The 13,348-nt window shown below is 38.5% G+C and overlaps 1 protein-coding gene across 5 annotated transcripts in view; it reads left to right on the forward strand.

Annotated features, from left to right (window-relative positions):
* LRRFIP2 (LRR binding FLII interacting protein 2) overlaps positions 1-13,348 on the forward strand; it is a 72,159-nt gene that overhangs the window by 39,343 nt on the left and 19,468 nt on the right. For 2 of the 5 annotated variants that reach the window (XM_054991052.1, XM_054991054.1), the window contains exons 4-5: positions 11,890-11,934; positions 12,681-12,788. In XM_054991052.1, the coding sequence (XP_054847027.1) occupies positions 11,890-11,934; positions 12,681-12,788 (153 nt within the window). Of the gene's footprint in view, positions 1-1,968; positions 2,017-2,124; positions 2,179-3,617; positions 3,687-7,028; positions 7,143-11,889; positions 11,935-12,680; positions 12,789-13,348 lie in introns of all 5 variants that reach the window. The other 3 variants (XM_054991050.1, XM_054991051.1, XM_054991053.1) reach the window with 3 other exon arrangements.

A 13,348-nucleotide genomic window follows, 5' to 3' on the forward strand; every position in this document is an offset into this window, starting at 1 on the left:
CTCTGGCAGCAACTGAGTGATCTGGAATGCATCTACCCATTCTACCTGATGACAGTGTTAGAAAGTTTAAATCATACTTGTTTTATGATTTGGAACAAAGGCTCAACAGTCTGATGAAAAAACCCTCACACAGACCTTTTCAGAGGAAGAACTGTATGGACAAGGACAGGAAACTCAGTAGGAAGAAGTTCCAGGGAGTAGGAAAGCTAAGGGACAGTGGCCACAGACCTATCCCAGTGCCAGCACCATTTTAGAAGTATTTATATTTTTTTAAAAATTGCTGTGAGAACCTGGAAGTGTATGTGGGGCATGGCAGCCCTGGAGATCTCTCCCCCAAAACAACAGCCCCTGAAGAAGGTGCAGCAGGGGGAGAAGCAAGAGCTTCTAGGGCTACCATGCTACATGCAGTCCCCCAGATCAGGGCCTTGTAGCAATTTTTTTGAAAAACTACAGATGCTTCTAAAATGGCAGTGGTGGCCATGGGATGGATCTTTGGCCACGTTACTTGCCGTTGGGCTCTAAGAAAGGTAGGGTGACTGGAGGAAGAAGGCAATAAATTCAAGGTGTAGATGGAAGAGTCAAAGCCCTAAGGAAAAGTGGGGAACAGGAAATGGGTGGTAGTGCTGACCCTGCCTTTTCCCCAGTGGACTTGCTATGTGCCTTTTACAGAAGTCTTAACAAATGAAGGTTTTTGTCCATGAAGATAAATGAGAAAGCCTTCAGTTGCTAGGTGCTCTTAAAGCTGATAAAGGTTTAAGAAGGGTGAAGTCAGTTAAGGACTGTCTACTGTAGTGGTGCAACAAAAATCTACCATGTTGGGATCCAGTTTGAATGTCTGCTGGACAAAAGCTTCCTAAGAAAATAATGACTTTTAAAATCAAACCCTTGGAAGATGAGACCTGAATGAATGAATGAATGAATGAATTTATTTGCGGTCAGAGACCATAACAATGACAATACATCCTTATCAATCAATAAAATCCAGCGTAAAAAATACATAAAAGACATTAAAAAATACATTTAGCATTTAAAATCTTATCTTAAAATGTATATAGTTCTCTGGGAACCGCAGGAATTCTTATATTTAAAACATTTACATTAAAATAGTTAAAATCGTAAAAAGAGCAGGAGACTCTGTATGGCTAGGTAAATGGCTTGGTAGGCTTAAGCTGCCCTCTGTTTTTTTACTTTTCCTGAAGCAGTTAATAATTGGAACTAGGATGGTTCATTAGCTTTGGGTTGTCAGAATTTTAGCAAATGGACTACATATTGTCTTCCATGTTGAAGTCAGGAAAGAAATATACAAGGAAAATGCAATTATTTCACACCTTTAACAGTGCTGCTTTTTAAAAGTGTGGCATTAAATGTATACAGTGTTTCTGCTGCTTAAAAATAAGACAATCTCCATCCCAGTATGTATGGGTAACAAGCACATTGCTACTGCTTGAGAGCTAGTTTTTGTGTGTCCAAATTACAGCACTTTTTGGAGGGATAAGCAAAGGCTGTTTGCATTCTCTGTAAGATCTCTGCAGCTTTTCAGTAAAAAGGATGGGAAAGAATCTTAGGTATAAGCTTGGAATCTTGAGTATAAATTTGTGTTCTAAGATAATTGATTGGATTGAGTTAATTGTGTGTTTGTGAAAACTAGCAAGAAAAATGTATTTCACTTTCAACTTGGTTATGTGTGAGAGTTACATATAAATAAAACAAATATTGGGATGCTATCATGCTGTCAGATTTTGATATGGCAAGATTTTTTAAAAGATGTGTGACCAAATAACCAGCTGTTACAGGATGCAGGCTTACACTATGAGAGTTGACACTTCAGAAAAAATCATACTTTTAGGCAAGTGTACTTGCATTTTGTAAAGGTGCAGTTGAATTGCATGGTAGAGGAATGCTCAAAAGGACAAGCAGATATGACCTTTATTCTCCAAAAGTATACCAAATGTTTTCTTTGTTCTCCAGGCATCATTGTATGGTGACGGATTGCATAACTCACATAGCTGTTATACTGTGAGTTTACAGGGTTTTCTTCTGGTGTTTACAAAATATTTTTTGAAAATTTCAGTAGCTGACAAATCAAACACTTCCCTTTCCCTTCCTTTGCAACTTTGGTTTTAGCCTTCTGAATACAGTTATTCTTCACGGGCAAGTTCAGCTCGAAGTAGTCCAGTGGTGAGAGGCTTTGTTTGTTTGCATGTTTTGAAGTTTTTCCACTTTTGACTAACATTCTCCTGTTTTATTCCTTTGCATTAACCTTTCTACTGAGCAATGTATGGGTTGTAGATCACTAAGAAGTGCATGTAATTAGAGTTAAGCAAAAATAAAAATTGCTCTGGAGACCTGTGAACATTTTACTTTCACAAAAAGCTCTTTTTGAATGTTAGCATCTGAAGTATGTAATCAAACTTTAAAGATAATAGGCATAAAATGTCCAGCAAAATCACCATGGAAATTAGAAAATGTGTTAATAAGTATGAAACAAATTGTCCCTAGTGTTTGTTTTGTACCGGTCCTTGAGTCAGTTTACTAAGGTTGGGTAAAAAAGGGAGTGTAACTTACCTTCTTAAACAATTTTCATTTTCTGTACAGACTGTGTCAGGAGCTGGTGCTGTAATAGCATCTTGGATTACTTTTTGTTGTATGCTCATGAAGCCATAATCTGTTGTGTCTCCTTCCCAGCTATACTCTTTGGACATGATACTTCCTTACCTGCATACATTTTTCATGCACTGAAACTCCACCAAAAAGTGTAATGGGACCTCTTTTCAACCTTCTCCCCGCCTTTGGCACCAAACAGTTATGGGAAATTGAACATTTTTGGTACTTTCCTTACCCCTGTTCACTCTGTCTACCCTGAACTCACTTTTTTGACAATCTGGATGGGGATTTGGGAAGTGCATGCAGTCCTGCCATTCCCTTTAAAAGTGTGGCATGCTTTGTTATGCCCTATGCTGTTTTCAGTCAGAGAAGGATCTTGTCTAAATCATTCTTGCTTAAGCTGTCTGACATCTTACTCTTGTGTACAAGTGAACCACCAAGAATCTCTTCCAGTCAGTCAAGTTGGCCCTTCTGAAGATCTGTGTTGTGCTTGACCTCCAGCACGCACAAATCTTGCTGCAAGTGACAGTGTTTGGGACATTACATCAGAAAGGACAAGTTATTTGTACTCTGAAAGTAAACATTGGAATTAGCTTACTTTCTTTAACTCCTAAGAGGAAAAAGAAAGAACCATCCTTGGAGACACTATTGCAATCAAGGTACAACTTCCACTCCATTTCTACTATTGAGTAGCCTGGTGCTCATTGACAGGGATCCCGCAAAAAGTGTGTTTTATCTCTGTGCAAAGTACACAGAGATACACTCTGTATCCCGATCCCCAGTCCTTGTCCTATGAAACTGTCTCTGTATATACATTCTACCTATCGTGGTGGTTTTGTTAAGTAAGTATGCCCTCGGGGTGTTGTGAAGATATCATTTCTCAGCACATTGAGTTGATTTACATATTTTTAGTATGCACATTAGTTACTAACATATACAAATAATTAATCTTAATCCAGTCAAATGCTTATCTAACTGAAACTTAGTTAATTACCTGTATTTGAATCTTATAGTTTACAGATGATGAAGCAGGGAGCACTGTGTCATCTGATCGTGCCATGCGAGGGCGGAGGGATAGTGTGGTGAGCTGGGTTGCATGATTTGTATCATGTGTTTGCTATGTTCTAATAACATCGGCTTATAGCACATGAAAGACTATAGTCCTGATTGCAAATTAATAAATTAATTGGCAGTGTTCACATTGTGTGCATATATAAAGTAGTTTTCTTCTGTTTTATTATCACATAAAGTGGAGTTGCATGGCATTTGTATCTCACAGCTTAGAAATGTGTATGTGTTGGTCTGGTATCCTGTAGTAAAAGCCCACCCATCATACTGAAACCTGTTTTACTATTAGTAAAAAGTATGTGCTCAAGGCATGGAGAAAATGTTTCTTGCACAGAGTGATGATACTGGTGTTAACAAATTTCTGTATTTACGCAAATGCAAGACTGTTCACCTCCCCAGGTATACCATCCCCCCCCCCCAAGGAGGGGGCCATCTTAAATCTGCATACAAGTTAAAGTTATATCCAGTAAAAAATATATTGTGTGTGATATTTTTATGAGGTCAACTTCCATTCAGAGTCATCTTCTTTTCAAGTTAATACCATATATGTGTGACTTTGTCCCATAAGTAAACTTAGAATTCCCAGATAATGTTCAGTAACTGTCTAATTTCACCATTCTGTTATTGAAACACATACAGGCGTGTAGATTTTGTAATATTCTTGATGTTTATGATTACTAATAACAATGAATGTTGTGGTAGTGTTTCAGTAAGTCTGGTAACTAGGAGGTAGTTTTTCTTAACAACAACAACAACATTAGATTTATATACTGCTCTTCAGGACAACACCCAATCAGAGCGGTTTACAAAGTATGTCATTATTATCCCCACAAAAATCACCCTGTGAGGTAGGTGGGGCTGAGAGAGCTCCTGAGAGCTGTGACTGACCCAAGGTCACCCAGCTGGCTTCAAGTGGAGGAGTGGGGAATCAAACCCGGCTCTCCAGATTAGAGTCCCATCGCTCTTAACCACTATACCAAACTCGCTCTTGTTTGTGGTCATGTAAGAAATGCTAGGAAAAATAATTAAGTAGTAAGTTCTCTGTGATGACACTTCTTGCAGCGAAGGTGACAATATTAATAGGATCCTTCTTTCAGCACCACTGGTGCTTACATTACATGTAGCAACCATACTTTAGAAACCTTGCTCAAAGTGCGTAGGAGTGTGACAGTTAAGCTTCCCCCCACCCCCACATGCATTGGAAAAGAGAGAGAACAAGTAGGAGAGTTATGTGATGGAAATAATTACCGATCGATTACAGATAGCAGGAAATGAGTGAGCAGGGATCACGTACATAACTAAACCAGAGCTGGGCAGGGCAATTTAAAGTTGAGCCTTAGGGACAAACAAAGCATTTCATCAGGAGAGGTGTAAATCTCCTACATTTTCATAGTTGCTGTGTGCAAATAGTTGCTGGAGGAGGATTCAGATTGGGGCACAGGGAAAGGGATATTAACTCTTCTCCTTGGCGTTGTCTAAATAAGGCTTTAACTTTGCCCCTCCTGTTGATGTTTGCCTCATACGGGCTTGTATTCCCTGCCCTCCCCACATGGAGCAAATAGCAACTTCTGAGGGCCTGTTAAGTTTGGTAAAACATTGCACGGGATAAGAGAAAAGATATTTTAAAAGGAATATTATAGCTCTAATTGGAATCCCTCCTCAGTGGGTTGCTCTTTTGTCTTTTTTTTTAAAAAAACTACCATTGCAAGAGGTCCATTCACAAACCTCCTAATGTCAGGGTTTTTTTCTGGGGAAAGAGGTGGCGGAACTCTCAAGAGGGAAATGAGAAAGAAACACATTTTCAAGCACTATTTCCAAGTATTTTCAAGAGGTGCCGGAACTCCATTCTACCACATTCCCCCTGAAAAAAAGTCCTGCCTAATGTAATACCTAATGTGACTAAGAAGCAAGTTTAAAATGATAAGAATCTTGTTACAATTTTTAAAACATATAGAGCTTGATCATACTGGCAAAAAATTGCTATCATGACTGCTGTATGTGCTTCAAGTGAAGCTGTATGTGACCATCAGAGGTTCTGTATCTTAAGCCTGTGGTCCCAGCATGAGAGATCTTCTTCCACCCTAGCACTTGAGGCCAAGAAAGCGTTTGAGGTTCTTTAGGTAGAGAACTGAAGGCAGCTGGCTGTTGAAGGCAAGGCAACATGTACTGGTCCTTTATCTAGAAAAGTAGGGCAACAGAACTGAAGTAACAGTGATGATGTAGGTTGGTAGTGTATGTAAATACAGAGGTTTAGATGCCGAAAAGGAAAGCAGCCCTGCCATGGGAGAAGGGTAGCTATGTGTTTTGATTTTCCCCCTACACCAAAGGCCCTCATGGCAGTGCCATCAGCATGCTTCATTCATTTGTTCTCCAGCTCACACATGCATGGGAAGGTTGGTATCCATGGAAGGTCGGTATCCATCTATAACTGGCCACCCTGCCCACAGGTTTGTTTAGGCTGAATGGGTAGTGGAATAAGTGCTGTCTTACACACTGTATTACTAATTGCTGATTTTATATTTATGGTGCCAAGGTTTATTATTGTATATTTTATACTGTTGTGATCCACTCTGAGCCCATTTGCGGGGAGAGTAGAATACAAATTTAATTAATCAATTGATTTAAATAATATCGGTAATGACAATTAAGCAGTTTCTCAGTATGCAAAATAAAACAAAACTCCAGTGGCACCTTTAGGACTAACAGCATATTTCAGTATGTGCTGTTGTGAGTTAGCCCACTTCTTCAGATAGATACGTGAAGAGAAAATTGTACCAGGAGATCTTATGTGGAAAGTTAAAGGGGAGACCCAAGATTTCACGTAACAGTTTTCTCTTCACATATTATCTGAAGTGGGCTCTAACTCTCAAAAACTCATATTGAAATAATTGTTGCAAGTCTTTAACATACCACTTTTTTGTTTTATTTTGCTAAAATAGACTTGCATGGTTACCCCTTTGCAATCTCTGTATGGAACCCCAGGTTTCACAAATACAGTCTAAAAACCACTGGCATGAAGAATTTAAGCTCTCCCTACTGAATAGTAAACCTTATTTAGCAAAAGAAAGATTCCTTAAACTAATTTTAACAGAGAAATAAGAATAACATGGCTCAATGTCTCATTTAAATTCAATGTGCCCCTATTTTTGTTCTTTTTTGTCTTTGTCTCATCTTCTTTGCCAATTTTGTTGTTTTCTGTGGTTATATTCAAAGGATGCTTACAATTTTCCAGTGTTGCCACAATGTAGCAATAATGTTAATTTCAAACATAGCTGTATCTTTGGTAGGAATATTCTGATTTGGAATTGAAATGTTTTCAACTCATTTTTTTCTCCATTTGTTTTTTGTCATTGAAGTCAACTGACTTTTCAGATCATAGTGAAACTGCAGCTGATTATTTTAGCCGTTCGAATCGTAGGGGAAGCATTGTTTCTGACTTGGATGATGTCAGCATTCCAGACTTGAACAGTGTGAGTGTGATTAGCATTGTGCTGATGTCATCACTGTTTTACTAATGTATCTTTTTTTTCTTTGAGAAGTGGTGCCAGCATTCTCCTAGCGTTTGGCTTTAGTAGCAAACATGACTTGGTAATATATTTTGTTGCCAGCTGTGCAGAACTTTATACGGTTACAGAAGTTACTGGTTTAAAATACAGTACCCTACTTGTATGGCTAAGTTCTTTTAAACTAGATACAGGGGAATGTAGGGAGTTGCTTCTGTTAATGTTATAGTATTGTACATAAAATCCTGAGCATACATATTTGTGAGTAACATGCATAGGATCCAGCTATAAGCATTTTATAAATCCTTTAAAAATACCCACGTACAGCTTATTTGTCACACCTTGCTCCTGAAGCAGTTGCAGAATAAGTGAATGCAGAAGGCAGACAAAAACCATTCCACAATGTGTAATTAAAGGAAGGGTGTGCTAAAGTAGTGGTCCTTGGTATAAAAATAGGGATTTCTCAATGGCTCTATTTTTTCACTGTGAAATGTTGACAGCTAGCCTGTTGGTATTTACCATTGAATTACTGGGTTTTAGATCATTTAGAGTAATTACTCCGCTAAATCTTTTAAAGCTTTTTCTCTGTGAACAATTTTTTTGTGTTGGGGAAGGCCTTGACTTCTGTACCCTGTTTGCTGGCCCTCCAAGGGCAGCTGATTGGCCACTGTGTGAAACAGGAGGCTGGACTAGATGGACTTCTGGTCTGATCCAGCAAGACTACTCTTATGTTCATGTGGCAGAATACTTTTTCTCCCAGAGTGGTACAGTAGGGGAGTGGGGTTAGTTTCACTATGGTAAACTAAGAATAATTATGGGCATAGATAAAAAAAAAATGCTATATATGATGAGCAGGAGGCATATGACACTCCTAACTTAATTGTGTGCTTTTTCATGGTTTCAAATCCTGATTCACTGTTAACCCTAGTGAGGATTCAGCACAGAAAGCACAGTGCTGCAGTTCTGAGTCAAGGCTGGCAGGGTCAGTTCATGTGTGAGTACAGATGTAAAATTTCCAGAAATCTAGAAGCTATTGGGGAGAAGACAAGCTTTTTTCCTGGTTTTTTTTTTGGGGGGGGGGAGAGTAGACAATTTGGGGAAAATTGGTGTGCACAATGCTTCCCTACCAAATGCATAGCTACTTTTACTGATTTAATATTATTGTTTATAATTTGGTCAATATATAAAATTATACTATTTGGAATTTTTTAAATTAAAAAGTATACATATTTTCATTTTCTATAAGAAAACTTGCAAGTATACCCAATACTAGCAGTGCTGTACCATATGCTACCCCAGTAGATGTATCTTTAATTTTTACCTTCTGAGAAGTAGGAAAAAGAAAAAGTTGAAGGTAGGAAAAAAATTCTGTAATTTGTCAGAAACTGTCAGTCACAATAGGACTCTGAGAATGTTTAGACTTTAAGCTAGACTTTATAACATTGAAAACGTTGAACTCTCTAATAATGAATTATTAAACACATTAGAATATATTAATTGTTGCCAAAATTATTTATATTTAAACAAAACATCTTGAAAGTATTATGTCAATAGTATAAGAATTTTTTTTTCAGTGTTTCCTCAAATGTCCCAGTCTTCAGACTTTTTTATGCTATACATTTTGAATGTGAAAAACATTGCCTTCAGAAGCATTTTACTCATTCTAAATGGGAAAAATATTTCATAGGAGTTTCTTTTTAGGAGCATGCCACAATTTCTTCCAAATTTTCTGCTGGAAAAATTTAAAAAAGAGCTTCAAATTGGCGGGAGGGGGGCGTGTTATTCCCCAAAATTTTCCTCTTGTTCCCAGGAACTCATATTCTGTGTATGAGAAGAAAAGAGCAATAAAGCTTGTGATGCACATCCAATCCCTGAACCATAAGAATATCAAGTCCCATTCTTTATTAAGAAATGCATTTGGCAAGAGAAGGGTAATATAGTCTGAAGGCTCTGATTAAGATAGCTTAGATAGAGCCAAGAGTCTTCAACTAAAAATACTAAGAATAATTCTCCTGAAAATAAAATTTTGTGCTCAGGGCAATCAGATTCATGCCTTGTAGAATAACTCTAGATTGTTTACCAACAAGCCTAGTGTCTGTCTGTTTCTGCCAAAGCACAGTTCTTAATTGTGAGCAAGATCTAGAGGCCTGTGCTCATTTGTGTGTTGCTGATTTTTCTTTCCCTTCTGGTGGTATTCTCTCATGCCTTCTGGAATATTGTGCCATAGGATCCTCAGTCTTCTGGGATGACTTTTTGGGGAGCATGGGAGCTACTATTGGAATGTGCAGGCAGAAAAGCCCCTGCGCATGCCTAGCCACCTATATCCTGGTCTGGGTGCACATAATGCAAGGTAGCTGCCAGCCTCAAGCTTTTAATGTTTTTATTAGTTCAGAACATTCTTCTTGTTTTACAACTAAATGCAAAGCACTATCTCAACTAGATTATTAAAAGTAGAAGGATGATTTGTCTTCCTGAATTGTAATTGCAAATATTGAAAATGAGAGGAGATTTGCATGATGAGCCCAAGAAGCGATGCCATTTAATTTCATTACTGTTTTGTGTGCAATTCTTTTTTGTATCCCTTGTAGAGATATTCATAAAATTAATACTTTGTTTCAGAAATTTATATGGGGTTTCTTTAAAAAGGATGCAACTTTCAATTAATGAAGGGAGATTTGATTTTCCTGATGTTAGTTTGTACAAATTATTGGGATTGTTCCTCTAAATTGGATTATCCATTTTGGGCTCTCTTGAAGGCTTCTTGTTTGGTGCCACTTTTTAAAATGGAACACATCAGGATCTACTTATGTTAAAAAGCATTCTGTTCCTCCTGCAATCGCTACAGCTAGAGAAGCATAGCACATAATTTTACAACAATATCCATTTGACCCATTCTAATATGCTAAACTAACATTATGGGGCAATCCAGATTAAAAATTGTGAGAAAATGTTTTTTTTATGGCAGGCTTGGACAGACAGGGTGATTTTTTACTTTAGAAGATCAATTGATAGGTCATGATAATGAATTCTTGTCATTTTCTCAGGTGAGGTCTAGATATGATTTGCCCTACTTTTGTTGAATGGCAGTATTTACAATTGCAACATCTGTTGTGTTCAAATATGGCCCTGCAACTTGAGTGCTTCAGAATCTCCTCCACTTTTGGAAACTCTTATTGCAAATGAAACCTACAATTTTTTTTATAAATATTTGATGTCGGTTAATAAAGATGATATGCAGAGTCTTAGAGAGGAATAAAATAGTAGTGAGATAGATCATCCAGTTCTGCAAAAGAAATAGGTCATGACTAGGGCTGTGCGCTTCGGAATGCTTTGGTATTCCCCGAAGCAGGGCCAGCATGCTGGCCCCGCTTCAGAATACCGAGGCAAAGCTTTCCGAAGCATTCGGAAATGCTTCGGAAAGCTTCGGGGCTTGTTTAAAGGGCCCCGCCGCTCTTGCAAGCAGCAGCAGGGCCCTTTAAACATTAACCCCCCACCTCCCCCGCCACCTACCTTGCAGTGGCTCCAGGCCGGCTCCTCTGCTGCCGCCGCTGCGCTGCCACCCGAGCCTGCGGGGTGGTGGGGAAAGCCGGAGCTGCCACCTCCGGCCCTTCCTGCCCTCAAATGGCCGCCGTGGCGCCGCCACGCCGTGGCCATTTGAGAGGCAGGAAGGGCCGGAGGCGGTGGCTTCGGCCTTCCCCACCACCCCGCAGGCTTGGGCGGCGGTGCAGCGGCAGAGGAGCCAGCTGGCTCCAGGCAAAGCGGCTTGCCTCTTCGGATTTGGGGGTATACCAAATCTACCCACCCGTGTACAGCCCTAGTCATGGCTTTAAGCCTTATACCTGTTGCTTCTGTGGATATTAAGCTGCAACTTATTTAGCAAAAAATTATGTTCAGGGTATATTGGACAACACAGCACTTTTTAGTAGAAGATTAAGTGCAGTGACCAGTTGTTAGTGTTGCAATTCATATTGGACCTGTCCAGTTATTCAATCCTTTTGGGAGTAAGTCATTACTGATACTAGTTTTGTATTAGAATTCTCGTTTATTTTTTAGGATGTTTATGTACTTTCAAATTATTTGCCTGTCTCATTGAACTTAATGGATAGTCAACAGAAATGGACCCTCCATGTCCTTACAGTTGCTGAAAGACTTATGTTACAGCATTGGAAAGACAAAAGCCTACTTCCCAATGCTCCTTGGATTGAGCATCTTATAAACTTACCAACATTTTAACATATCACGTATAGAAAACAATTGCAAGTTAACTTATTTTTAGATATTTGGAGACCTCTTATAGCAGTTTATGTTTGGGGTTTGTTGTTTTTTCTTCTTTTTTGTTTTTAAATTAAAAAATCATTTAAAATCATTTTATTACTGCAATATTTCATGGATTTAGTGTATGTAATGATGTGTGGTAATAAGCTTCATAAAAGGCTGTTCTAAAAATATAATTTAAGTGTTTATGATACTGATTTGTAGGACAGTATCACGTGTATGGGACTGTCTGCTATTCTGTGTAACAAATTACAAGCAAGTTCTATGTTCATGTAGGAAAAAATGCAGGGAGGAGAATCTTCTATTTATAATCACTTGAGCAATTTAATGCTGATGATCTCGTTTTGTGTTTCCTTGGATTAAGAAGCATCTCAGTATCCAGATTTGTAAAACAAATAAATGGTTCATATTTAATATACAAGTATGTCTTTTTTTCCAGCAGGAAGAGAAATGTGATAAGCAGTATTCTGACTTCTATGTAAGGGTGAGTTTTTAAACTGACTGGGCAGTTTTTTAATGGCGGATAAATTTAAAGCTTACTGAATTCTACAAATGGATGACTATTTAAAGATGGATGTTGGGATATCTGCAAATGCATAGCAGGGCTTTATTTGGCTGTCAGACAGCAGTGTTCCCCAATCTCTCCTATGCTCATTACTTATTTAGTTTCCACAAGCACATGTAATAGGACTTTGGATCACTGATGTTCCTTGTTTCTTGATAGTATTTTCTATGATTGTTTGCTTTGCTTATATATGGCTTAATTGTGTTTTAAATACCTTCAGAACATGTTCTGTGATTTATTTCATATTCCTTGGAAACCTAAAATATATGTACAGCATGTACATTAGTGTGAATATTTTTTGTTGATATTGCTCATTTGTATATTAACTTGAATTTTCAGATTGTAGTTTAAATGATAACGTGATGAATCCATGACCTATCTTTGCCTGAAAAACTAATTATAAAGAAGTTCTGTACACCTTAACTGCTGATCTAAGCACCCTGCAAAAAGGGTTTTGGATCCATTCTGTTAGTGGAAATGGTGGAAGCAATCTTCTCTTAATGGAGGAAAGTACCACTGCTAATGCAGTGGATCCATGAGATTCAGCTGGGGGATAATCCAACCCTGAAAAGGTCACAAAGCCATGAATGTATTGTATCAAGGAATTTAGAAAAACACATCTGGGGTAACTATGTAGGAATTCTAACATGTCTTTTTTTTTCCAGCCATCATCTCGCAATTCAGCAACTCCTTTGAGTGGAAATTCATCTAGACGAGGAAGTGGGGATACTGGCAGTTTGGTGGATCCTGATACCTCATTAAGTGAATTGCGGGTGAGCAAACTTTGGTTGAGAATGCAAAGAGGCTTGAAATAGGACTGAGGATCAGGAACTAAAGATCAACTTCTTGTATAGCCAAGGGCTTGGTTTTTGATATTCTCTTTGGTTTCAGTATATTTTCCTGCATAGCGGTGGGGTTGCCATCCGAGAAAAACAAGTTCAGAATCCCTTTTGGCATATGGAACTACTTTCTTCAGATGTCCATATGATCACTGAGAGGAGGAAAAAAACTCAGAATTTTGCCAAAAACTAGACCACTGTTACAATGTCACCTTCTCAGCTCCCTTTGCCTCTCTCCAGAGAGTGAGCAATTTGTGATTGTGTATGGGTGTCCCTACTCCTTTTAGAAATCCCTATTCCTGAGGCTCTCCTCTTGAGTAATCTACTGCCACTGATGGTGTTCTATCTCATAGCTCCCCTTAAATGCCCAGAGTCTCTGGGGTATGAGTATGAGAGTATGAAACTTCTTTCTTCGCATAGCTTAATTGTCCCTCTAGCATGGCTAGTTCCTTGTATTCCGGAACAAGTGTCTAGGTGCACAGGTGTTAAGAGAG

Source organism: Eublepharis macularius, chromosome 11 (genome assembly GCF_028583425.1).
Source record: "Eublepharis macularius isolate TG4126 chromosome 11, MPM_Emac_v1.0, whole genome shotgun sequence".
In the NCBI taxonomy this organism is placed as follows: Eukaryota; Metazoa; Chordata; class Lepidosauria; order Squamata; family Eublepharidae; genus Eublepharis; species Eublepharis macularius.